At 47.1% G+C, this 27,610-nt stretch overlaps 1 protein-coding gene across 1 annotated transcript in view; it reads left to right on the top strand.

Moving 5' to 3' along the window:
- The window catches only part of Grik4 (glutamate ionotropic receptor kainate type subunit 4), a 431,262-nt gene that overhangs the window by 384,942 nt on the left and 18,710 nt on the right, over positions 1 to 27,610 (top strand). Inside the window, 6 exon segments of the mRNA XM_063255944.1 lie at positions 3,484 to 3,597; positions 15,674 to 15,783; positions 18,117 to 18,290; positions 21,900 to 22,065; positions 23,371 to 23,596; positions 27,357 to 27,485. Coding sequence (XP_063112014.1) covers positions 3,484 to 3,597; positions 15,674 to 15,783; positions 18,117 to 18,290; positions 21,900 to 22,065; positions 23,371 to 23,596; positions 27,357 to 27,485 — 919 coding nt within the window.

Genomic DNA, 27,610 nt, shown 5'->3' on the forward strand with positions numbered 1-27,610 from the left:
CGTACAGCCCCCATGCCGCGGCCAGGAACGTCCTGGGACATGGGCAGCACTCTTGCCACTGGTCTGGTGGCACGGCTTCTGCTTCCCACGGCCCCTGCCTCTCAGGCTCTGGTGCTTCTGGTCCCTTGTGTTCGTCCAGCCCCAGGTTCTAGGTTCAGGCCTGAGCTCCTTGAATGGTTTGCAGATCCCTGGTCTCCGAGGGTTTCTCTTCCTGAAAGAAGCCATCCGGCTGGTTGCTCACTAACCAATCTGGTAACCAGGTTCCTCCTCCAGGCCTGGTCTCCTCACCTGCTGTATCACCAGTCAGTTCGGCTGACTCGCATCATCTTCTGGGACCAGGAGGACCAATCAGACTGAACCACGTCTCATCCAGCCGGGCAGAGCTGCTTGTGGGGTTTGCAGCTGGGAAAGGGCTCTAGCTGCCACTGGACAGCTGGGGAGTCTATGCCAGAGAGAGGAATAACTTGTTAAAGGTCCCTGATGTTGGGGCCCCTCTCTGACAAGACAGGTCTCCTGATGCCCGCCCACTTCCCTATCCACTGGAGGCCACAAGTGACCCGAGGAGCAGAAGACCTGGCATGAGCTGCTGCCCTGCTCACACCCCCAGCGGCCTCGCACACCAACCATTCCTGGCATTTTTGCTGTCCCAGCCCCCTTTCTTTTACATTTGGTTTCGTGGCACATTATCTCCTCATCTGCAGGGTGTTTTATAGCGCGATGTCTTTTTAACTAAGGTAAAAGACAATGAACACACATCTTTTTGAAATAACCTCATCCCACGTGGTTGTTGCTGGCACCCTGGGGTGCACTGAAGTCAAGGTAGATAATTACTCTTCTCTACTGAGTCAATTAAATATAACAAACAACCATCACCAGGCCTCTGTGGGTTCCTGTGGCTTCCTGCTGCCCTTTCCGTCTCCTTCCCCGCCCCTCCTCCCAGCTTACACGGGACTGGGCCATAGGACAGAGAGAGACACGGGCCCTGGGCCTGGGCAGCATCTGGGGTAAAGTGGTTTTTCTATCTGGCCCACTTTTCTGTCTGTTTATGATCAGACAGTGATGCTCTGTCCAGGCCTGGGATGCCGTCTCCCTGGACACGCGGTTATTCTACACGTACGTCGCAGATTCCTTGCTGTGGGGCGTAGCTGGTCTGCAGCCTTCTCTCCATATGGACATATGGGATTGTTTTGGCATCGTGTCATTGTTGGCCAACTTCTATAAACCTGTGAAATGATTTCCCAATTTTAATCCGAAGTTTGGCCTTTTTAGAGAGGAGGCTGAGTGTGGGGAAAAGAAATTCAAAGTCAGTGTTGTTTATTGGACTGCTTGATTTGTATTTCAAAAACACGAAACGGAGAGAGGACGGGATGCTGTGTTCAGCTCTTGTCCATTTTATCAGTTTCAGTTTTCTTTGATCCTTCAGTTCCTGAAGCAAGACCCTTTTAACTCGTGTTTCTTTCTCCCTGGGATGCGGGCAGGGCTGGGCCGGGAACCTGCAGCAGACCTGCCGGCTCGGTACTGGTGCTGCGTGTGCCGGGCCTTTCTAGGGGGCTTCTGTTGCTGTGCCCTGGAGCTCACAAGATGAACTCCAGTCAGTGTCACTGTCATTGAGAGGCTGAGGTTCGAAAGGCCCAAGCAATCCTCCGAAGAGTCCCTCAAAATGAAGTTACTAACAATCCTCTAATCAAAACCCCACTCTTCAACCCAAGGGTTGATTCAGTTGATAGCAGCAATCAACACTCTTAAAGAAATACAAAATGAATCAATCACCTCTTCCACTTTTTTTATTGAAAGTCTCTTGCATCCACACTCTAGTTTCTTTTAAGGATGGCTTTACTTCAAAGAGGTCTAAGTGTGTGAACGTCACCGGATCACGTGACTGCTTGGGGAGGTGGCTAGAGCACGCAGGACTGATATTGAGATGCAGAAGAAATGGCTTCAGCCACTAGATTGTCCTTCCCGTGCCCAAATTGTAAGTCCCTTGGGAGTAAAATGAGGGGCAGTGTGTCTGCTTCTTTTCTTTGTAGTGGTTTCCCAAGAATTGTGTGTGTGCACGTGCGTGCGAATGTGACTGTATCCTCCTTCTGAACTGCTGGACTTGTCTGCGGGTGGTTGGACATTTCCACTTTTCTTCACTTCTGTGTATGTCTTTTGCATCAACTGATCTGCTGTCGTTAGAAGAAAGACTTAGGCTGGAACGTCAATCTCAGAGACCAGGATGAGCCACACTGCCTGTGTTGTAAACACGGTTCTTCAGTATTTGTGTAATTCAGAATCCTGTGCTACTTGTTGCAAATACAGTACCAAGTCCTTTGTCCCCCCGTCATAGCGTCTGATCCAGGGTCTGTGATGTGCCCCAGGAGTCCACCCTTTCATCGGTCCTGCAGGAGATTCCGATACAGATGGTCCAGAGACTACATTTTGAGGCTTGTGATCACATGGTTTGTGGATGAGTTTAGAGATGACTAGAGAAGCAAAGGAACCAACCTCGGCTGGCTGGCTAGTTAGAGCAGAGCCCAGACTGGAGCCCGGCATTCGCTCTGAGCTTTCCCATAGCCTTCGATGTCAGAGAGCAGAGCAGGAGGAGCGGGGCTTGCTTTCAACAGGATGGTTTAAATAAGATTCAGAGAAGAACTCCGGACACAGAAGCGTAGTGCTACGGCGGAAGCCGTAGCATCTCCTTACCGGAGGGCCCTAATTCAGCTCAGACTCTCGTCACAAGTGGGCACTTGCAGTGTAATTAGGAGCAAAGAGAAAGGGAGGAAAGCTCTTCATCACAGATTTCGGTTATTTGACACTGAAGAGATATGAGATCCTTCTTTGGTTTGGCCCGGGACACTTGAATTTCTACCTGGATGGCAGCATAAGTGGCGAGTGATCGTAGGGCCTGCATCCCAGCCCAGCTCTCTCAAGGACAGGCTGTGTCACATCCAGCCACTTGCTCAGTGTCTTCCTGGACTTCAGGGCTTCTCTGTGGAATGAATGGGGTTGCATCAGCTTGCTGCTAACTCCTGTGGTACAGCAGGTTTACTTTCCATAGTAATCTCTACCACCAGCACACTGAGGGGTCTTACTTTTCCAAGCACTTATTAAAGTTGTGTTGACTGAACAAATAAATAAGTTGAATCAAAAATACTCAATACGGAGAACTCAGCAGCCCGTCTTCCAGTTCTCACCTTCTGAGTCCCCGTGGACATTTTGAGACCGTGTATGAACATGCAGGCTGGGACCCCTCTTGGTTTTAAATCACTCGTGTATTTAAAGGGGTCTGGCTACAAATGAACATGAGTTATAACTTTAACATCTTGTCCTTTAAGAGTTAATTTTCAGATCTGGGCTATGCTCTGTCTCTGCAAAGTTATTCCCTGAGTGGATAAGCCAGTCTAGAGTAACATCTCTTCAACAGGGATAGCCTGTGGTGACAACTCCCTGTGTCCCTCTCATGCAGCTGCTCCGCTGATGGGTTTCCTCTGTTCCTTCCAGAAAGCAGATCTGGCTGTGGCAGGCCTCACTATTACGGCGGAGCGCGAGAAGGTGATTGATTTCTCTAAGCCCTTCATGACGCTGGGAATTAGCATTCTTTACCGAGTTCATATGGTAAGAAACTTATTTTATAAGCATTTGTGTCATTAAAGTGATTTGCATGCAAACACTGAGTTATATGGTAATAATGAATGACTCACAGAAATATTTAGGTTTCAAGACTTAAATGCAAATGTGCTGGGCTATATTTTCCCCCATCAGCTGCAGGATCTTGCGAACAGGAGTGAAAAAGTCACACTTGTAGCTTTCCAGTAACAATTTCTTCTGCCTCATAGCATAGGAGTGGCTGTAAGGGAAGGGTCAGCGCATCATATGTTGCACTGGTGATGGACCCTGTCATCTTCTGCTTCTTCCTTTCTCCTAAAGTCACCCCAGCATTCTCAAAGACTCCTTCAACCCTCGGTCCACTGTGTTTCCTCCATTCTCCTTCGTCTCTTGGTTGCTCGTGCTGGTGAACATAGAGCAGACCATGTAGTGACACAGGTACCTGGCCTTCTGCTTCCCCACTAAAAGAATAAAAAAGATTTCTCTGGGTAGGTCGCCCAGAATGAGTAGAAGAAAGAGGACAGACCAGCAGACCGCCAAGGACAAGGCTGACCCCTGAATGCCCTGGCTGGTGGGAGGAGCAGGAGACGGGTGATTCCTCTGATATGGGTTGTGCTGATGAGTTGAGTTATGTCCCATACATATGGAAGTCCTAACCCTAAGGACCTATGGGTGTGACTTTATTTGGAAATAGTCTTTGCAAATGTAATCAAATTTCGAGGAAGTCTTATGGGATATGGTGGGTTCCAACCCAACTACTTTTGAAATGACAGGAAGCTGGATGTGGTGGCTCACACCTGCACTCCCAGCACTCAATAGCTCCTGGGACTCAACAGCTGAGGCAGGAGGATCGTTGCAAGTTCCAGGCCAGCCTGGGCTACGGTGAGCTCAAGGCCAGCCTGAACTGCATAGCAAGACCCTGTCTCCGAAAACCACAATAAAACAAAATAAAATAAAATGACAGGAATTCAGGCACAGACCATGTGCAAGGGGAAAAGGCCACGTGACTTCAAAGGCAGACACTGAGTGACACATCTACAAGCTGAGGGGCACCAAGGGTTGCCAGAAACCACTAGAAGTGAGAGGAGACAAGAGGAAGCCGCCCCTGGAGCCCACAGAGTGTGTCCCTGCCGACACCTGACTTTGCCAGTCTCAAGAACTGAGGGATGAAACCTTTCTGTTATTTTAATCACCCAGTTATGGACTTTGGGAAATTAACACAGTTATGTTACGGGTTGCCTTTACTTTTAGAGATGAAGATCTGAGGTGTAGTTCCTAGGAGAAGGCCACATGGTAGTAAGTCAAAGAGCAGGGCTTAAACCTGGGCTGTCGCTGTGATCCCGCCTGCCGCCCTCCTGTGTGTGACCTTTGGGTAACTCATCTCATACGGCCCTTTGCCCATGCTTTCTCACTGCATCCTCAGCACTGTGCCCTGAGGAAACTGGGTCAGAATTATTATTCCCAGTTTGCAGATAAGGAAGCTGAGGTCTCCCCTGAGCTGACTCAGGGCAGGCCCTTTTCACCCCAGGACAGTGTCTTATTCAGTGTTACGTCTGCTGGTGCTCCCTAGAGAGTCTCCAGCCAGCGCCATCTCTCAGGTCCCTCCCACCCAGCTTCCTCCAGGGGAGCAATGTCCAAAAGAAGTGGAGACACACAGCCTTCTCCAGACCACCCTGCCGTGGGTACAGCAAGCTCTGGCTTTGATTTCCTCACTAACGCTGAGGGAGCTAGAGTCTTGCTGGTGACCTGATAGCCCCTCAGGACCTGTGGCTGAGGGCACCTGGCCCCAAGTGTTCATCACTCAGTGACACCTGCTTCTAGCAGCTGGGCTGGGTTATGTCACCTAGACTTTTGGCCAGCCACATTCCAGGTGTTGCTCTGAAGATATTTTGTGGATGTGGTTAATACCAACCATAAACTGACCTTCAGGAGGAGAGAATTCTCCCAAGGATGTGGGTGGGCCTCTTCCAGTCAGCTGAAGACCTTGACAAAGAAAACCTGAGGTTTTCTGATCAGCACGGGAGTTTTGACCTGCTAGGTTTCCGACCTGGGTCGGTTCACCCCTCCTTAGGCAACCTGGCGGTCCACCGCTCCCGGGAGGTCACCATATTGATGCCAAACTTAGTGAGGACACCCGATCGGCATAGCGCACTGCAGCCCAGAACTCCTGGACTCGAGTGATCCTCCCACCTCAGCCTCCCGAGTAGCTGGGACTACAGGCACGCGCCACCACGCCCGGCAACCTGAGGTTTTCTGAAGAAGGATTCTTTCCTATAACATAGAAATCTTATCTGGGCTTCTAGCCTGTTTCCCTTTTTGAAGTTGCCAGCTCCTACAACCATATGAGCCCGTTCCTTAAAATCCAACTATGTCCATATAGCTATGATATGATGTATGTCCAATTGTTTCTTTTCTCAGGAGCACCCTACCTGACTGATAAGGTCCCCTTTATGATCAGGACCCCTCTCTCCCCTTGGCCTCCCCACGGAGGCCCCAGTGTGCCACGTGGCTGCTCAGATCTGATTTATAATGAGGTCAAACAAAGTGAAAAATGAATGCTGGCATGAACAACTTACATTGAGCAGAAATGACACTTTATGTATTTACTCAACAAATATTTATCCAGCACATTCTGTATGTGAGGCTCCATGCTTACAAAGTCAGCTTGGGAGAGAACAATCCTGAATCAATGAAAGCAGACGAAACCGGTAAGAAGGAGTCCAAGATGAACTTTGCTGCATCTGATACAGCGAAGCTGTAGCAGGGATATCTATCGCTAAAATATAGGCGAGTACAGTCTACCAGGGAAGTCTAACTCTGAAGCTGCTTTGGGAAGCTGTCTTTCCTATAATAGGACTAAGACAATGCAATTAAAGTGAAAATTGGATGTTTATTATTTTGTAACTTTTCTCTAACAGATGATTTTCATGGAGCAAAAATATGACTCATTTAATATTATTTATAGTCCGTAAGGATTTAGAATCTCTTAGTTCTATGTGAGATCACCTGACTGATGAATAATTGTTAGCCAAAAGTGAGCATCTGGTGCTAATCAAATCTGTGTGCAAAAGTGGAAATAATTAACTCAAAGTGTAAATGCCTTGTTAAGAATTACTTTATTTATTTGTAACTGATAAACAGAAACATAGACATTGTACATATTAACGAGGTCCCGCATAATGCTCTGCTACGTATGTACTTTGCATAATGTAATCCCTGTTCAAGAATTATTGCCAAAGCCCCCAAAATAATAAGTGATGGCAAGTGTGCCTCTGAGGACTATAGATAGCCAGAAATAATTTGTGCATTTCCAGCAATCTAAGATTATCCGAGCTTTTTCATGAACATGGATCATCACGAGTTGATTATGGGATATTTGCCTTCTTTCCAATGTCAGGGTATAATCTCTGTTTCTGCTCAGGCGTCTCTAGGACCAAAATAAGAAGAATGTTTGTACCCTTTCACCGCCTACACCTTGCTACTTGACAGAGTAGCTAAGGAATTTGGTGTTGGCATATGTTGTTATTATTGATCCATCCTGCTTTCTCCATTCCTAGCATGCAAGAACCATTTTCTTGTGGTATTCCTCATACCTCTTCATCATTTCAGTTGGCCTCTGTCTGTCTGTCTCTCTTTCTCTCTCTTTTCTTTCCCTTTCCTCCCTCTCTCCCTAGATCATCTCAAACTGTGGCTCTAACCCTGGCCTCACCCCTGAATTCCAGTGGTATATTTGTGTTTCTTGCACACTCCTGCACCTCTCCACCTGAATGTCTCACAGGCACCCCCAAAACACTGTCTCAGACTGCATTCAGCATATTTCTGAGGCTCACTCCGCCTCCTCCTCCTCCTCCTCCTCCTCCTCCTCCTCCTCCTCCTTCCGGCCTGTCTCAGCTAAGGGCATCCCCTTCCTGTAACCTGAGCCTCCGTGGAGTATCCTCACCTCTCATCTCACTTTCGGAATAATTGCTCTCTGTGCAACCTCATTTTCCCGTCTCTAACCTGAGCTGCTGCCATTCCAGCAGACAGTATTCTCCTTGAGGGGAAAATGTCCCTCATTGTCCCCATCAAAGAGCTGCAGTCACCATGAGCATTTTCAAAGAAGCAGCAGAGTGAAGATGACGGAGTAAAGCCAGACTGCCTGCTTTTATACCCGGATTTGATCATTATTAACTGAGAGTCATACACGTGTCAGTTACTTCACGTGCAGAAATGAGCTGTCTTGTAAATGAAAGTGCATATGTGATGCATTTGTAACAGTGTCTGGCAAATGCACGATGAGGTGCTAAGCTATTACATTTAATAAATGTGTGGGAACCGCTGCTCATCCCAGTTCATCCTCCATCCACGGCCTGAGGGCAGCTTGCTTGCTTGCTGTACAAATGTAATCATATCGGCCTGCTACTCCAAACCATGCACTTATTACCCATCAGGTAGAAGAAAATGCTCAATCTCTTAGCATGGGGATAAAGCCTGAGCCTTCTGTCCCATCCCCACTTCTGCAGCTGCAGGGCCCTCAGCTCTCTGAGGCTTCCACTCCACCATCATGACAGCATCATCTTGCTCTCCTCATCCAGGTCACGTTTATCTTCTCAGCTCTAAACTACAAACAGACTCTTGGCTGGCCTTTGATACCCAGCTCAAATGACACTTGCTCTTCAACACGACTCCCCCAGATAGAGCTGGTTTTCTCTGAGCTTCTTCTCTCTGCCCGTCTATTACACCATTTTTAAGTTGTGTTTTAGGGTGCTTCCCCTGTCTGTCTCTCAGTAGACCCCTTGGGAGATACCCCTGTATCAGGCTATGGTTCTTACGACATGATTTTTAGTATGGAAAATGTGATCATTCTAAATGTACAGTATTTATTTCATAACATGAAAGAGAAGAGAGAAAAAGGGAGAGGAGGAGAGGAGAGGAGAGAGAAATGCAGAAAGCAGGTCAGAAATCCAGCAACTGGGATCAGGGAACACCATCCACTCCTCTGTGGTTCTGACTGAGCAGCGCTGAGTCCCAGGAATCTGGGGTTCAGCCAGGAGGCCTAGCATGGATGGCATTCCAGACAACAGGATGAGCATTAATCTTCACAGACTGTCTCTTTATCACCTTGAGTGGGAGGCAAATGTTTCAGGCCATCCAGACACATCTTCTGCTCAGGCTTGACTACAGCTGCCATTTGAACTCACTGGTTTCTCCCTGAAATCCTTATCTATCCAGCGCACAATATAGCATCCACTCGAGAGGGTCAGGATCCCTGGCTGGGGCCAGATGCACTTCTAGGCCATAGACAGATGCATAGCCGTTAGTCTCAGGTTTCTCCTGGTATTCCAGACATAAAACATCTGAAGTATAAGACCTTTTTTTTTGTTGTTGTTGTTTTTTTTTTTTTTTTTTGAGACAAGAGCTAACTGTGGCGTTCAGGGTAGCCTTGAACTCATTACATAGCCCTGGCTGGCCTTGGACTTGTGGCAGTCCTCCTGCCTCAGCCTCCTGGGTACTAGAATTGAAGCATGCGCTCCCACACCCAGCCAAGGACTCTCGATTTTCCTGGCAAGTGAGCTAATTTCTTCTTACTAAGAGGTTTAATATTTGGTATAGCACCATAACTCTAAAGACATTTTGCTTACGAGGATTTTATAGTAGTGAGGCATACTGCGAACTCTCAAATAGCTGTGCAAGAGGAGGAGAGAAGAGCATGGAAAAACAAAAACATCTATATTTGACGTTAGAGGATATCATGCCGTTTTCTCTCTTCTTCCTGCCGTAGCAATTTGCCTAATGCTGTTTTGCTCAGACTAATATTAAAATAAGCTTGTATTCCCCAAGCCACCCTGACTGTTGGAGCAAGCCACAGAAGAGTGTGCCAAAAGCCAACTTGGGCTTCAACCTTTGGCCCGTTATAACCCCCGAATAGATAAATTTCATCCAAATAATTTAGTGTCGGCATCTTCGGGGAGGTGGGGTGTCAGTCTGTGATATTCCTGTGTCGCCTAATAGCTCTTAATTTATGAAACTCCCGCGCATTCGTGCTCTGGCTCAGTAAAGCAATGCCTGAAGCAGGGAATGCGGTTCCCACCTTGCAGGCACGGGGCTGAGGTTCTGTGAGCCTTGTCTGGAAGGCCACGCAGTGCTGCAGCTGGGTTTCAAGGTCCCATTCACTTTCCCATCACGTGTCTTCATGGTGTAATAGGTCTATCTCTCCCAGTGTCAAGGCCATGGGTTATGTGATCTTTCAGGGTCCTTTCCTGTCTGAGGATATGAGCCCATGTGGGATCCTGAGCCTGCCAGAGCATCTGAAACGCCATGGAGAGTGTGACCTTGCCATCCCCCCTTATCCTGCCCGGCTTCACCTTCCGTTAATAAACAGGAACATTTCATACTCTGTTCTTTTTCTTTTTTTAGTGCTCAGCTATGGTCTTCTCTCTCAAGAGAAGTTAAAAAAATCAGACGGTGATTAAAAAGTGAGAGAGAAATAAAATGCCCTCATGAAATTAGTGCATGGCATTTGCTGGATATATTACCCATTTTTCAATAAGCTCTGTTTTGTTTCACAAAGACTGGCTAGGAAAATGGAGAACAGTGCTAAGTAAACTAGTGAATCATTTCTAATGCTCCTTAAGACTCTCCTATAAGGAAATAGAAAATAGATTGAGTTCTGTTCCTTAAAGCTAAGTAACATGATAGCCCATCTAATGGAAATATGGATCCCTGAATGTATGATCATCTTAATACTGGGTATTTATTGAGCGATTGTCACTCAAGAAACTCAAGGTGTCTTATCCACATTACTTTCCTAATTCTCAAATTCACCTCTCTTGTGGATTGTGGAACTCTATTTTGTGGAAGAGGAAAATGGCACCCAGAAACACTAAGTGGCTTGCCTAGTATAACTCAGAAAGTAAGGTCCACACCAGGATAAGAATTTAGGTCTTCTGACTCCAAATTTCCAAGCAGCAGAGTGGAAATAGCTCTGGAGAAAGTTCTAGCACACGGGCTATGTGGCCAGCATACCACCTGGATGTTATATGTGAGGAAGAATGAGCCGCCTGTTTGCTTTTTTCCTCTTGGAGTCAGAGGTCAAGTGCACACTAAACCACACTGTGTGCAGGAAAACTCATTGTGGATACTGAGGGAGACTTGGTAGGTTCCTATAATGAAACCAAAAAACTCTCACCTCCTCCTGCCTTTCCTGGAAGGAATCATTGAGTGAATGTTTTTCTTTGCTCTTCAGCCTTAAAGAATGTTTTTTGACCAATGACCACTATTGACGTGGTCTAACGCTCTATAAATGCCATTTAGTGCTAAAGCCTGTCAAAAGCACATGGAGCTTGTGACAGCTCTTTGTCACTGACATGCTGGGGAAGGGACGGTTATGAGAAGGTAGAGAATTAATGTTGCTAGTTTTCATGTGTAGAGAATGGTGACTGGAGTACACAGTCCTACCCTAGACCCAAGAGAACCTGCCACAGGTCCAGTCCTCTAGCCAATAACTTCTTTAGGGAGGCCGAAGTGTAAGGCAGAGCTCCAAAGATTGGTTTCTAAGAGCTGTCATTCCAGAAGAAAGCCTGGGATTGCCTTAATTGCTTCCTTAGAGAGCCCTGGGGGAACCCTCACGTTTCATGTGTTACAACCTAGAGAAACTCCAGGAGTTATGAGGAGTGACTGTAGCCAGATGGCTTTCACCCTCAAGCATCTCTGGTATGTGTCACTGTAGGACAGAAAACAGTGCTTCGTCTCCATTGAGGAAGTGATCAGTATAAAGGGAAGTTTCCTCCTTTGTCACACACCATCTCTCCTTCCTTCTCTCACAGCTGTCATTAAAGGGACAGAACACACATAGACTGTATTCTGTTTTAACCCACTGAGTCCTCGAAACAATCCCACGAATTAAGTTTTATCATTATACCCATGTTGCAAGGACTAAACAGAGACCAAGAGGTAAAGTTACTTGCCTGGCATTGCACAGCCTGTAGGTGTTATAGCCAGACTCAGCCCTGGGCAGTCTGGCTGCACAGTGTATTCTTTTTTTTTTAATTCGGTACCAGGGATCGAACTCACCACCGCCTACTTGCAAGGCAGGTGCTTATGCTGCTGAGCTAAATCCCCAGCCCCTGCACAGTGTATTCTAATTCACCCTCTGTGCTGCATTGCCCAGCTGTGATCCCCCTGAGCCTTTGGCTTTAGATTCTGAGAAAGTGATTTTCCTCTTTGGAGAATATCATTTCTCCCAGTACACATAGGATGAAGTACCAGTGAATCAGCAGAGGTTTTAAAGGATCAGGTGCATTTTTGTTTTATTTTTTTATTTTTTGTCTTTTTCCTTTTTTATCAGTACCAGGGATCGAACTCACGACTGCCTGCTTGCAAGGCAGGTGCTTATGCCGCTGAGCTAAATCCCCAGCCCCTCAGGTGCATTTTTGATGTCAGAAGAATTTAGTCCCACTTGGTAGCTCTATGAGCAGCCCCACTGCCAAGTTGCCATCACTTAAAGGACTTCAACACTCCAGGACCAGTTGGTAGCCAGCCCTCAGGTCCCGCCCATCATCAGAGAGCATCAAGGGTGCGGACTTTGGGGTGGTCAGTCTGACACACAGTCCAAAAACCAAGGGAAATACTCCTATTTTTGCTACCATCTAACTTGCAATTCTATCAGCAGAGTTTGACCTGTCCTTGACATTTGGGGGCACAGACATGTAGCTATATTTATCTGGAGATACATATAAAACACCCCTTATCTACTTCCCAAGTGGTTGTATGCACCAGAGGGAAACAACCCAACTTGTATCAGCAACTAGATTGGTTGTGCAAATCAATACAAATGCCTATAAATACAATGGTCCCAAATAAACGCTGATGAGTGGAGATAAATAATGTTTACAATTGCTTTAAGGGAGTAGATAGAGTAGCTTGGGATTTGGCTGGCACTGGGGAAAAGGCAGGGGATTAATTAGGGCGTTTATTGGAGCAACTTGCAAAGATTAAAAGGAGAAGAAGACTTGGTACAGCTGCCATTCGAACGCAGGAGAGCACGGATGCCCATGGTGTAGCTTGATGAATGCGCCAGAGAAACAGAAGCCATCACCAGTGATTTGGGGGAGGCATTTAACCTTCCTGGGTCTCCGTTCTTCCATCTGTCAGTATGGAAAATTGGGTATGGAAATCAAGGGAACAGAGTGAAACGCTTGGAGCTCTTCTGAAGAAAAGCATCAGCATCCTATGACCTTTAGGTTCGGGAAACGCTATTATTTGGGGGAAATACGCCTATGGGGTGTGACATTGACTTGTGTCCAGTGTCACTAATTCAGGTGTCCTTGAGGAAGCAGGCAGTCTGAAGCAACTGCATGGAAGAAATGATAGGCATGCAGAACCTTGCAAGGAGCATACTTCTCCACGGCATCAGAGCAGGCCCAGCCTACGCCAACCCTGCATAAATAAGGCCATACGCGAAGCTCAAATGACTCCAGGCCTTGCTCTTCTGGTTGGCGCCAGTCAATCACATGTGGGATCAGATGTTGCCTTGCCAGCCTGACAGATGTATTTCCAGCAGAGCTCTGTTTATGTCTTGGTCCTTGTTTGTGTGATGGCCTATGTTTTACAACTTGAGTCTCTAAGAATTTTTCCCACGGCTATGGATCAGACCTTATCACTCCTAACCAATTATGGCAGCTTTAAAAAGTGCTGTCATTTTCCTCAATTTCATTCATTGTGATATAATCAGGTATAGATTTCTGACACTGAGCATCTAATGGGGTTTCAGATTTAGAAGGTAACAATAAAAGTTTTTTTTTTTCTTTCCCCTCCTGGATATCTCTTTGTTGAGAGACACACAGTGAAATAGTTCTGAATGACAGAGCAAAAAGAATTCATATCCACTTGCCCAGAGAAAGTCTGGGGTTCAGGGGGACTGCACGTGTGGGCTAAGCTAATGATTTCCCCTGCAGGATCAGCTCCCTTCTCCCCTACCACACTCCATGCTTAGGTTCTATGCTGTGTGTCTTCCTGTGTCTGCCACTGGCTTTTATGATGATGAAGAAGACACCCTTAGCTTCTGATGGACACTGAAATGACCAACCAGGGACTCCAGTTCTGCTGCTTTTGAGTCCCTTGTTTCCTGCAAGAAGATTTACAAAATGATGGAACCAGACATGCTGAAATGATCTTCTCAACATTTCTTTCCTGTCCCCTTCCCTTTGTCGCTAGGCTGTGACCCTCGAGTTATTTCCTTTTGCCAATAAATCATCTGAAGATTCTGTTCAGATCACGCATGCCTGTACCACAAGGAAGATGCTTGCAATTAGTATCAAAGAGCTGTTCCTTGGGCTAAATATACTGTGAAAGGAAACCTGAGAGGTGCCTGTCACTTAGTGAAAGGCCACAAAACCCAACAATGGCTAAGCTATTGACAGGCAAGCTAATGACATCTTTTCTGTGCTCCCTCTGGGGTTAGTCCCAAAGGAAAAGCTTCACTCTGGGTGGTTCAGAAGTGGGAAACCATCCAGAAGAGAAGGTGAGAATCACGCAGGCTGGGGACTGTGCAGATGCATGACCATGCTAAATGATGTCTGTCTCCTGCCTGCTGCCGCGCAGCTGTGGGAACAGATACTCTTACTTGGAATTTCTCACTGCTAGCTTCCTATGAATAGTGCAAGTTCATAGCGCTGGTTGAGTTTAGCACAGTATTAGCATAGGTGGTTCCCTTTTGTGTTTTTAAGGACCTCAGTGTAAAAATGATAGGGCTGTACCTGATATTGATAGTAAGTTGTTCCCATGACCGATGCCATCTCGAACTTGAAAATTTAGCTGCTCATAGAACACCTGATTTTTGTTTCTATCCGAGGGCTTCCCTAGGTTCCAATCCTAGTATTTCCCACTTAAAATAGGGACCATCTAGACCAGTGGTTTCTGAGTAAATGGAAGAGTCAAGCTTCGTAAAAGGCCAAGGCAGCTTCCAGGGCTGTAGCAGCAGCCACCACTCAGCCCTGGTGTTACCAGTGTTGTTAGTTTTATAAAGAAGCCAGAAATCTAGATTTTTATGTGAAATTGCCCATTTACTAGTGGAAATTAATTTTAAAAATTTAATAACTTGCAAACCTGGCATAGTGGAGCACACCTGTACTCCCAGCACTCGGTAGACTACGGCAAGATCACTGTGAATTCAAGGTCAGTCTGGGCTACAAAGTGAGTTCAGGGCTGGAACCGCATAGCAAGACCATGTCTCAAAATACAATTGGTACTCTGGGGTAAATAAAACAAGACTGGGCTATGGATGGTCCAGAGGCCACCAATGGATTGGTTCTGATCCAGCCTCGCTCAACTGAGGCCACAGAAGGACTTGCCTAAGATCACACAGCTGAGATGGCACAGAAAACTTCTCACTCACGTTGTTTTGCTGGAGAAAAGGTGGGAGCTTGGTGTTTCATTTCTGTTTCTGCTCCATCCTGTAGCCAAGCACACTGGTGGACCTGGATATACCATGTTTCCTATGGCACAGGGAGACAAGCAGGAGGCTTTGAGTCAGATGTGTGCTTGGGCCCAGGTCTTCCACTTGGCAGTGGGTGTGACCTTTGGGACATCTCTTGACAGCCCTGGGCTTTGGTTTCTTCACTAGTAAAATGAAAATAAGCAACTGTGCCTCCTGCAATTGTCTGAAGGTTTGTGTGAGACGGTCTCGCTGGGGATTAGCACACTCGTGAGACACACTTGAGAGGGAAGAAGAGTGCTGATGTCAGACACCAGTGCTGCAGACACAAGCAGCTCAGAGCAGCCTGTGTGCGCTGTCCCCTAGCACAGAGGGTGGTACACAGGGGTAGTGAGGGCCGGTCCACTTTCCTGCACAGAGCTTCCCTCCTTTCCGGAAGTAATGTACCTCCAATCCAGCTCTGATCTGTCCTCAGAGATCAGGATTGGGTGTGTGTTTTGCAGCAGCCCATACTGCATCTTCATCCCTACAGTTCTTCAAACCCAATGGCTTAGAATCCAAGTAAATGTAACTTGGGGCCAGATCTACACTCACCTTGGGCTGCCTTGTCCTGCCCAAGGGCCACTTTGATTGAATGTGTATGGTGAAATATGTTTTCATCTCCATTTCCAGGGACGCAGACCGGGCTATTTCTCCTTCCTGGACCCCTTTTCTCCAGGCGTCTGGCTCTTCATGCTTCTAGCCTATCTGGCTGTCAGCTGTGTCCTCTTCCTCGTGGCTCGGTACTCTCCGCTCCCCTTCCCTGTCCTCACACCGCCACCTGGTGTCCACCTCTGGGAACTGCATGGGGCTGGGGTAGGCAGGAGAGGGGAGACTGAAATCTTGATGCCAAACCAGAGGGATTGGAGAGTGACTGTGGCCCGGAAATGCTCTCTGTTCAGTTGTGGATCTCACACTCCCCATCTACCCATCTCTGTGTTTGTGCCCTCCCTAACATACGCAGTGAAGACTGGACTGGTTTCCCTCCCATTCCCCAATCTCTGGCTCCTGCTTCTATAGGAGCCTTGGGAAAGACAGCAGGGCAGGATGATCAGTCTGATTAAACACCGCATTCAGAATCCTGGCATCGGTCCTTGGCAGAAGCTGCCACAGAGGCTGAATGACAAGAAACTGAGCCTGAACATCCAGAGTGGTAGGACGGGAGGCTGAAGTGACACGCGCCAGGGAGAAAGCAGAGCTGGAAAACACAGCTGTCTTGTTGGATAAGACAGAAGAGGGGGCCAAGGTGGCCAGCGGACAGGACACAGAAAAGTCTTTGGGGACAGGACAGAGAGAAGTGTGTTGAGTTGTGACAAATGATCCAAATCAGGGGTGGTGGAGAGTAAGCCCTCCGCTAACCCCAGAAGCTGGGGACTGCCCCTAGTGGAAATTAATTTTAAAAATTTAAAAATAGGGGCATTGGTATTTGCAGGGAATTTGACTCACTGGTACTCAGATTCAGAAACTGGGGCTAAACTGCCTGTGCTCTCTCGTGTTAGGAGAGGCAGCAGTGCTGTCCTTAGGGTGCCTGACTCCCAGGCCAGCTCCATCCTGCCCAAGTGGAGTTGAAGTGCCCCCTGTGAGCCTCTTGCAGGTGATCAAGGCATAGATGAGGAAGGTCATCCAGGGCCCACAAGACCCAGCCTGACACAGAACGGCTTTGCTTACCACCTGGTAGTCTCCAGGGGCAGCCGAGTGTGCTGCTGTCCCACACCTACCCTCATGGGTTCATACTTGCTACTGTCAAGTATCTGTTGTCAGCGACAGCTGGCGAGGCGCGGGAGCTTGAGTGCTGTCTGACACTTCTGCTGTCTGCTTTGCAGTGTTGTCTGTGCTGCTTTTAGGAAGCTGCCTGCCTGTGGCCAGCTCCATGGCTCTGACTCTCTGGTCCTTGTGACTGAGCCCCTGTGCATGTCATGCCACAGCTCCAAGGTCACCTTCAGAACCCTTGAAAGGTTCTTAGGGCTTGATCGGTAGATATGTTCACACACAGACTTGCCTCACCATGCCCAAGGCAGCCTAAACAGGCCTTTGGGGCTGTATGCCCCAATTCCCTGCCTTCCACATGCATCCTGCCAAAAACATTAACAAAAATTTTATGAAAGGATTAATCACATGTGTACACATTCTCACATACAGACACAGTCACACGCAGAGAATATCTAAGCGTAGGATATTCTTCCCTAAGGCAGTGGTCTGTAAGAAGGGTTCTATGTGGCACAAAGGCTGCTGTAAACTACTGGAGACTTTGGGAGAGTGACCACAGCCCTGGGGCTCCCAGGCCTCATCCTCCAGATGGAGCTTTGCTTTTATCTCTCGCATATTATACTTCTGGATAAGATTTTTAGAGGGGGAAAAACATTTCAAAACTACTGCTGTTCACAAACCATCTGACCATCAGAGTCACACTGGGAGCTTTTAAACCTTTGAATTCCTGGCTCCAGGGTCTGAGAATCTCTAGGGCTAGGGCCCCGGAAGCTATGCATCTGGAGTGTAAGCCCCTGCTTCTCAGGGTGCACTGGAAGCTGCAGGCATTGGTATTTGCAGGGAATTTGACTCACTGGTACTCAGATTCAGAAACTGGGGCTAAGCATGGCAGTCTATTTTAACAAACCATCTTGGTGAGTATAATATAGGCTAAAGGTTCAGAACTTAGCTGAGATTTTTGCACCCTGGTTCTGTGGGACCCTAAAGGTCCTCCCTCATCCCTTGGGAATTTGGAATAAAAGAACAAGCAACTTGCATGGCTGCCCAGGCCTTGACACTCCCAGCTTCCTGTCACTTTTATCTGTTTGAGTATTAGAGTTCCACATCAGAATTTATTCATGGAGAAAAGTATAACTTTTTACAGAAAATAGTATGAGATGCTCCAACCTAGCGCAACTGTACCACTGTGCCTTTTTTCGGGGGGCGGGGGGTGTTCAAATTTGGAGACAGGAAGTGGCTAGACGAAGGCAACCAAATCAGTTACTGAGCCCCAGTGGTGAGGCCAGAGGGAGAGCTGGTCCCCTCTGTCCAGCACTCTTTTCTCATTCTTGTCCCCCCAGCACTGGTATATCTTCCCTTTCTCCCACAGGTTGACGCCCTACGAGTGGTATAGCCCTCACCCATGCGCCCAGGGTCGGTGCAACCTCCTGGTCAACCAGTATTCCCTTGGCAACAGCCTTTGGTTTCCAGTTGGGGGCTTCATGCAGCAGGGCTCCACCATTGCCCCCCGAGCCTTATCTACCCGCTGCGTCAGTGGAGTCTGGTAAGGTCTCATAGAGAAAGGGCCAGGGCTGAAGGGCAATGGGACCAGGGCATATGGGGAGCAGAGGGGGTCCATAATTAAGCGTGTCCCACTGCTGGTAGACAGAACGTTGGAAGCCTTGCAAAAGAACCCCAACACCTCTGCCTTTCATGGTGACGCAGCAGGGGTCTGAACTACCTAGTGCCAGCTCCAAAGATTGCAGAAAATGGATGCAACCCACTCTGAACTACCTTCTCCAGTTCCCTTTACTCTGCCTTTGAGGTCTGGACACAGAGGGGAACCCAGGCAGGAAGGAAGAAGCAATAAACAGCCTTTAAGACCCACAGCAGAGCAAAGATAACTTCCTAACCTAAAAATGATATTACATTGAGTGGCTGGTCCAGCAAGGCATATTCAGATTCAGGCAAATATGAGCCTCTAGCAGGCAGCCGCTTCAGGAGGAGGCTATGTCACATGACCACCTTCTCCCGGGCCTCTGCAGCTCTGTCCCCTGCCTGCCTCCGGGCATGTGGCCTGTATAGCTCACCAGGTGTGGGAAGATGCAAACGCTTAGACACTCAGCCATGGGCAAACGATTGAAAGGGTGAAAAAGCTCCTTGAAAACCTGGATGTGTTTTCACCTTGAATTTATGGGCTAATAATTTTTATTAGACATTGTGGAGGAAATGACATGTATATATCTCCTAGAGAGGCAAGTTTGCAAGGTACAGTTTCTGATCCTCTCTTAAAATCCACTTTCAGTTTGGCTGCCACAGCTGATAGGATTTAACATCCTTGGTTCCCTGATTAGATGAAGGAAAGGAAGAGTGGTGTTTCCGTCCATGGGTGCTGGTGGCCAGGTCAGGGTGGTCTGGACAGAGACAGCACAGGAGCTGCTGGAGCTGGAGTAGTCCTCCTACCTAGAAAATTCATCTCCTTGATAAATAATACATACAGTACGATGTAACCAAGTTGGGCAGAATGCTCACCTATCAGACATTGCCAAGTAGATCAGTGCAGAGAACTGAGACTTACTGTCTCCAGCAAAAAGAAATAGCTCGGCAGAGGCAGGCTCAGTGGTCCCCCAAAATTCACAAAGTCAGAGTAGATGTACTAAGACAGGAGCACCCATCAGCTGAGGATGTTAAGGCTCTTTCTTCCAGAGGGTGCACCTGGTTGTTGGTACAGAAGGCTCCACTGCCTGATTTGTCCACCTGGCAGCCTTCTCCAACCTCTATGCTAGGAGACCCCTCCTCTAGAGAGCATCAAAGGTGTGAGTCCTTCAGGGCCCTGTTCTAAAAGGCTGGCCCCAGTGGTTTGGTCACTGTGTCCCAGTGTGTTGGAAAGGGGCCTCAGCACTAAAGAGGAGCCTCCGTGAGGGATGCTTGCTGGTCCCTCTCTAAGTCAAGCCCACTCCATGCTGTTTCCCTGGAGTTTGGGAAGTCAGAAGTCAGGGTTGCCTTGGCCTCCTCTGCAGAGCATTTGGCAGAAAATGCTATGCTGTTCACAAGCTCACCAACATCTCCGCTGACAATACCCTTTTAAAGCAAGAGCCAGACTCCACCAGCCTCCAGAACCTGCATGAGCATCCTCTGCTTTCTCACAAAGGTGACAGGTTTGCATTGAGCTACTTAGATTCACAGACCTCTTCCCTTGTGACCAGAGGCCTAGACTGCCACAAGGCTACCCAAGGTGGAACAGATGTCAGAGTGTGTTGCCTGGTGGATGAGGGAGGAAACTCCCAGCTGACCCTGAGGCCACGTCCTCATCCAGGGCTCACTGCCTTCCACCTCTCACCAGTGCAGCTAAGCAGCAGGAAGACATTGGCCTGTTCCTGGGAATAATCACAGGAAACAGTTTCTAGCAGGGCAGAAATCAGCACCCAGGGCAAAGAGAACAGGTCTTCAGCACACCCCCAGGTCTCACCTGGGAAAGATACAAGGCAGTAACCACGTGATTTGCAGCCACATGCAAGCTGAGGGTCTCTTGTCCCACATTCATGAAGTCCTTTACAGATTACTGATCACTCATGGCATTCTACCTCACTTGATGTCACAACTCTTCCTAGACGGACAGGCAGGCATTATTAGATCCATGAGATCAGTGATCTTGAAGGCCAGTAGGCTTCCCTGTGATGTCCCAGATGGGAGGTGACCAGAATCGAAAGCTCACTCACCTCAGTGGCAGGTAGCAGAAAGCCAAGACTATTAGTGGGTACCTGTGCCCTTGTGGGGCACTCATTGCTTCACCCCTAGGGTGGCAGCCCGCAGAAGAGCCTAATGATTGCAGCTTAAGAGGCAGTGGTACCTGCTGTTGAAAATTCACCTGATGCCTCCTAGCTGCTGAGTCCTGTGGTCTGCTCTTTAGCTAGCAGTGTCTTTACGAGAAGTGAAGGCTCATGAGTTCAGACCTCACTGATTTGGAATTTGTGATTCTTCAGTCTAAATTGTGCTTAGTCTCTCTTTGGACACCTCCCACCAAAAGTATTGGGATTTAGATCCATACTGTTAACCAGATGAGAAAAGCTTGTTTAATCTACCAAGGTGAACAAACTATTGTTAATGGCTTTAGTCTGCTTGCATTGCAAAATTATTCTACCTTTAAATGGGCTGTAACTACTCAATAAAACAGTCTCCTAGTTTGAGGTAACATGACCATTGTAAGAGTATTTTCAGCAGGGTGTTGTGGTACATGCCTGTAATCCTGGCACTTGGGAGGCTGAGACAGGATAATTTCCATGAATTTGAGGCCAGCCTGGGCTAAATAGTGAGTTTAAGATGAGCCTGGACTACATAGTGAGATCCTGTCTCAAAATAAAAGGAATATTTTCATTTATAATACTTAGGCAGTTTGAAAGGTTTTTTTGTTTTACCAATTTGTCTCATTAAAGAGTTTAATGATTTATACCTTGTTATCAAGATTTATATCTTGTTATCAAGATTTATAGAATCCACTCTAAAAAACACACATATCAATGTGTTACTTGGCAAATCACTTCCTTGCCCAGGTTCAGTTTCCTCCCCTGTTAGATTAGGATAGGACACTTACCTCTGGGACTGGGGATTTAGCTCAGTGGCATAAGCACCTGCCTTGCAAGCAGGCGGTCGTGAGTTCGATCCCTGGTACCGATAAAAAAGAAAAAGACACACACACACAAAAGACACTTACCTCCTTGAGTTGCAGGGATTATGCAGGCTGGCAGCTCATAGTAGATTGAGTACCTGGCCATTCACATGTGAAGGCTGACTTCAGCGTAAGCAGGTAGGAAGCCAGCTCAGTTCTAGCTATGCACAGAATCCTCCAGGTCAGAGCTCTCACTTGCTCATTTCCTGTAGTCCCCAGACTCTCTCATGTGTGTGGACTATACATCTTTTAAATAGCAGCCAATAATCAGCTCCTTTCAGAAATAAGAAAAAAATCAATTGTGTTTTCCAGCAGTACCCACAAACTCGGTCCGTTTCCTCCTGACATCATATGCCCTGCCTCCTTTCTCTTCCCCTGCTAAGCTGAGAGCTCCTCAGAAGACAGACAGGCTCCTGGTCTCTCTTATGTCGCAGCAAGACTGGGTTTGGGGGCCAACATACATGGGAGTGCCGGGCAGTGATGACTTCCTGGTCTTTTCCTACCCAGGTGGGCCTTCACGCTGATTATCATCTCATCCTACACGGCCAACCTGGCAGCCTTTCTGACCGTGCAGCGCATGGATGTGCCCATTGAGTCAGTGGACGACCTGGCTGACCAGACTGCCATCGAATACGGCACCATTCACGGAGGCTCCAGCATGACCTTCTTCCAAGTAAACCTCATTTGTTGCTCGCCAACATTGTGGGTTGGGTAGAATAAAGCTGAGATGTTTGTCCAATGGAGCTGAAAACATCTCTCCTCATCTCATTATCTCTTTCGAGCATTGGTTTGGAGAGTTACCTGGGGGTCATTTTTCTCCTACTCCACAAAATGAACCAGAATGGGGTCCCAAAAGGACTTTGGGTTCCTATTAGCCTATCCCAGAGTGATAGACATGGAGGATTATTAGTACTTGGGATGATTTTATGTTTAATATGGTGGAACTTGGTTTAAATGCAATAACTTCAGGTTTATTTTAAGTGCATTAGAAAAAAATATGCGGTGACTCAAACCTATAGTTTTATGTAAATGCTGTGTAGGGTGAGATTAATGTGTATGTTTAAATTTTTAAAAATGAAAGCAGTATTTTAGGTATTACTATAACCAAACAAGATTAAAACAGTACACAGATGACTGCTGTTTGAGGAACACTAGATTAAGGTGAACTGGTATCATTGATTCCTGGTTGATAGACCTCAGATGGGGACCCTCTTAACTCTTTTGGGATTCCCTCTCAAGGTTTAGGAGAAGGTTGTGCCTCAATAATGTGTTCACTGACCGGCAAGCTGCTTGATTGCCAAGCTGACAGCAGGAGACCAGGCAGAGCGGTAGTTTTCGTAGCTTCAGGATCTCAAGGGAAGCAGCTTTCCCCTGGGGCCAATGGGTGTCCCCAACCTGCCACGTAGAAGCTCATTTTGGTGTGAAACAAGCCGAGTTCTTCTATTTCCATGCAAGTCTCAGAGCCTGTGGCACAGAGACCACAGACAGCGTCATGCAAACACAATTTGGATGGGCCCTGAGAATTCTGTCTTATGATTAGTAAAATAGAAGCCAGCATTGCTGTGTGACAATAAATGGTTTCAGGGGAGGTGGTGATAGCTGCAGGTGGCATTGGTGTAAATCCTGAGTGAACCTGAATTCCCTGCTCCACGCTGAGGGCTGAGGAAGGGACATGAATTCCAGTTTTACCAGGAAATGGAAGCTGTCAGTGGCAGATCTCTAGGGTTGATGAGGCAGAACTGATAATCAACCAGTGGTCAGGATTCCCAGGACCTTGGGACTCCATTGCTCCATCCTCTTTGTGCAAATGCAAAAGCAGTGAACATCTTGAGTAGAGAGACGGAAGAAAAAAGATTCTTGACTGTCATGGGGGCAAGTAGTGGAAGGGCCAGCATTTGACACCCATTGTGATTCTTTCTCTTGAAACCAACATTTTCTTTCTGTTTCCCAATCCTGCTTCCTTCTGCTCTTTCCCCAGAATTCCCGCTATCAGACCTACCAGCGCATGTGGAATTACATGTACTCCAAACAGCCAAGTGTGTTTGTGAAGAGCACAGAGGAGGGAATTGCCAGGGTGTTGAACTCCAACTATGCCTTTCTGCTGGAGTCCACCATGAACGAGTACTATCGGCAGCGAAACTGCAACCTCACTCAGATTGGGGGCCTGCTGGACACCAAGGGCTATGGGATTGGCATGCCAGTCGGTAGGCAGGCAAGGAGCAGCCTCACCGGGTAGCTTCACCCAGGCAGGCTCAGAGCAGCTAAAACCACGGAACGCAGTGCTGAATTTAGGGACTCCTGTTTCAGGATTTCAGGCTGGGGATATAGCACAGTAGTAGAGCTTGGCTAGCATGCATAGGTCCTGGGTTCAATCCCCGTACTGATAAACAAACATATGGATAAATATATTCAGTAACCCATTTAACAGTGACTTCAGATGAGTCTTCTTAAGGTTTAAAAGCAAAATAACAGCTAACCTACACACTTTTACTAATCAGTGGTAACACTTTCTCCATAAATATGAGAGAGCTAGTTGATTGGTTACTTGACTTATTATTACAGGTTAATTCTCATTATTAAAGGGTATGTTGGTGCCCTCAATAGTGAATACTTGCTTCTCTTATTCTGCTTTTTGTACTTTGGCCAGTTCTGTGATTGAGATCTCTACTAGCAGGGGGAGGAAGTAAGAGGTGGTAACCCCAAATGAATGGATTAATCTTGCTTTTTTGCTAGTGACCACTGAACAGTTTACTGACATGACTGAGATAGCTTTCAATCATTTGTGGGTTTCATGGATCCATCCACTCTGAGCTGGCGGGGGTAGCAGGGAAGGATGGTAAAGCCCTGGTGTTCAGCCTGCTGCCTGTTGCCATCTCCATGTAGTGTTACAAGAAAGTGGAGATAGTTGGCTTTCACAAAGGTATCTTAGCTGTGCTTTTTAAAGGTCATTCACACTTGGGCCTTCTCCTGCTGGTAGTGTTTCTACCAGAAGATGAGGGGGAACATTTTTAGCTGTTGTTGTGATTGTGGAGAGATCTGAGTGTGTTCTCCAGGTGGTTGTGATATACACCCTTCCCCCACATGCACCATGGAAAGCCACTGACGCATAGGGCTGTGTCTGTACCCGGGTATTCTTTATCATGTCGTCCAGAGAAGAAACAGAAGTTGGGGTCATTGGCTCATATGAGAACACTGATACGCCATATGCCCATCTTTGTAGTAACATTGCTCTTCCCATCTGCTGATCTTTACCAAAATGCAAGCTCTATAAATTATAGGATTCACTTACCCCTATGGAGTGTAATGAGCATGGTGTTAGAGTTAAGCAACCTGGAAAGGCATCATGTTTATTGCCATCGTGGTACCTTAGAGAGGCTATTTAACACGCTGTGCGTCAGTTATCCCATTAATAAAGTTAAGTTTCTAACACCTGTCCATAGGGTCATCACAAGGGTTAAACATGACCATCTGAGGACAGGGTCTTGCACTTAGCCTGCCTAAGAAAGAATATTAGTTTCCTTTCCATCTTTCCTATAATTGCCTTCTGTTATTCGTTAAAAACATGACTTCTTAAATACTGATCAGAAGCCAAGCAGCTGAGACCTAATATGGTCCATGTCTGAACTCTAGGTTCTGACACCTGCAGTTCTGTGATTGGAGGTCTCTCTCAGGATCCCTGGGATGAGGCACACCCTCTATTTGCTGTCACATTGCATCAGTATCCATTAACATTACAGGTGATGGACCCATTTGAGAGCTGATGGGTCGGCTGATGTTTTCTTTCAAGATGGTGGAGTAAGCTACAAAATGAACTTAGGCTGCATCTTGGTGATATTCTAGCTATTTAATGAGTTCAACTTAAATTTCAAGTGCTTCCAATATTTTCATTAGAAACTTGACTATGGATAGTTGAGATAAAACAAATCAACTCTAGAAATTTTCACTAATAACCAAGGACAAATGATGGAAAATGCATTCCTCTTATATCTAATCCAATACTATTTTCCCATCGTATCTCACTTAGTTGTCCCACCTGTGAAGTAGATGTTATTATTGCCTTCCTATAGAGGGCAGAACAGAGATTCAGAGCAGATAGATTGCTTGACCAGGACTACAGAATAGAGAAAGAAACTGGCTTGTGTTGGGATGCTTGTCTTCAAATGTAGTATTTCACTGACCAGATCGTGCTGCCCAGTGGACCTACTAGCTACACAGGCAGGACAGATGGGAAGATGTGGCGTGGTTCTCAGAGGAGGCTGGGAGAAACATTACACAGCTCGCTGATGAGATAGGATTTCATCTGAGGTCATGCATATATGTCATCCTCAGGAGAGAGCTGAAGGGATAACTTTTGAATTAGCCAGGTTGTTGGACCTAAATAAATAAGAAAACAAAAAGAAATAGAACGAAGAACAAGTTGCAAAATCGATCAGGTGGTGTGGGAGCTAAGTAAGCATGAAATAAGCAGAATAGCTCTTTTCCATGACCCCTGGTGTAACATGGGATTGGACTGAAACTGCCTAGAAGGTGTTTGAAATGATGTACTGTGGGCTGGACAGAGGTCTCTAAATCTGGAATGTTAGTGACCCTAACCCTAACCACATCTGCTGGGCAGCTTGTTTACATATCCACTCACTATAAGCACCTACTCTACATGAGACTCTGTTGGTGTTCACCTGGACCAGTTACACAGACACGTTCAGTACTGCAGGCTTGTCATGGGTGTGCCCAGGCATAGGTGTGTCTATGGTACCAGGAGGTTCTACTCTATGAGTCCTGGATTGCCAGAGTTTGAGAGATCTGATTCTTTGCCTCTCAAAGTGCAGCCCATAGCCAGCTGCCTGGGCATCACCTTGGAGTGTTTGGAAATGCAGCATTTCAGGCCCCCCTGCCCTGAGCCTACTGAATCAGAACTTGCAGTTCCACTAAATCCCCAGGCGATTGCCATGCACATTAATATTTGAGCTTTGTGCCAAGCTTCTGCCTAAATCCTTCACTATAACCTTTTTTCCTCTGAGGCATCTGCGACTACAGACTGCCATAGAGCTTGGACAAGGAAACTGGAAGCTTGGTTGTTTTCTACCCTCTTGGCAGCTTTCTCTTGATGATCTCAGGCCTCAGACTATTGTGGGACATTGAGCTTTCCATGGTTTCAGTTAAGCCTGTTTTTGTGATTAAACCTTAATTCTAGAACCAAAGCTCCTTGACCATATTCCATCAGAAAAAAAAAAAATTAAAACTTGCCCTGAACAGAAAGAAGCCTTCTGTTTAAGGAAAGAATGATAAAGTAACAGACAGGGAAGTGTTTTTGGTGCATTCAGCAGGCAGCCATGACACTTGGGGAGACCCCGTGCAGATGGACAAGGGGAGGCTTCTGTCGCCCTCTGCGGGGCTCTTCTCACTGCCTGAGGTCAAGTGTAGTGTAGTGACAGTTACTAGTGTCCAGGTAAATTTGGTAAAGTACAAATTGGATGACTGACTGAGAGGTGTGTGTCACAGAAGTGCAAACTTCACTTCCTGGAAGCCAGTAGGAAGTTCTGCCACAGACTTCCTGTGTATCAGTGGATAGGTCACTTACCATGCATAGGCTATCTTTTTAAATTTAGAAATCGTGGGTACCTGGATGGAGAGGCGAGGCAGTGCATCCTTCTGGAAAGCTATTACTTGACCCACCTGAGGTCTTTGGCAGTGGGTTGGATGTGCCAGTCAGTGGGGACAGAAGACAACTAGAAGAGACCAACATTTAGCCTGCTAGAAGCTGGAAGGTTCTCCTTTACCACAGAGAAGGAGATAGCACAGAGGGGACAGCAGTGGTCTAGCAATCAGGGGCCACCTGCCACATCTGACCCTCTTCCTGAGGTTCAAGCAGGCAGAGCAGCTAGGAGGTGTGCTCAGAAGGGGACTAGAGTGGCACCTAGGAGGACATTTACATCCTGTGTCCTGGACTTTCTTGTGACCCCACAGGTTCAGTTTTCCGGGACGAGTTCGATCTGGCCATTCTCCAGCTCCAGGAGAACAATCGCCTTGAAATCCTGAAGCGCAAGTGGTGGGAAGGGGGAAAGTGTCCCAAGGAGGAAGATCACAGAGCCAAAGGTAAGGGTGTTCAAGACCCCTCTTCCCACCTTAGAGGATGAGCACAGCTTGTGTCTTATGTCCAGATTTCAGACTTCTAAGGAGAATGAGCCCTGGAAGGCATAGGAGGGATGGACTGGAGTGGG

This window comes from Cavia porcellus, unplaced genomic scaffold (assembly GCF_034190915.1).
Source record: "Cavia porcellus strain 051 isolate PalLab524CR breed Dunkin Hartley unplaced genomic scaffold, mCavPor4.1 scaffold_9, whole genome shotgun sequence".
Classification (NCBI taxonomy): Eukaryota; Metazoa; Chordata; class Mammalia; order Rodentia; family Caviidae; genus Cavia; species Cavia porcellus.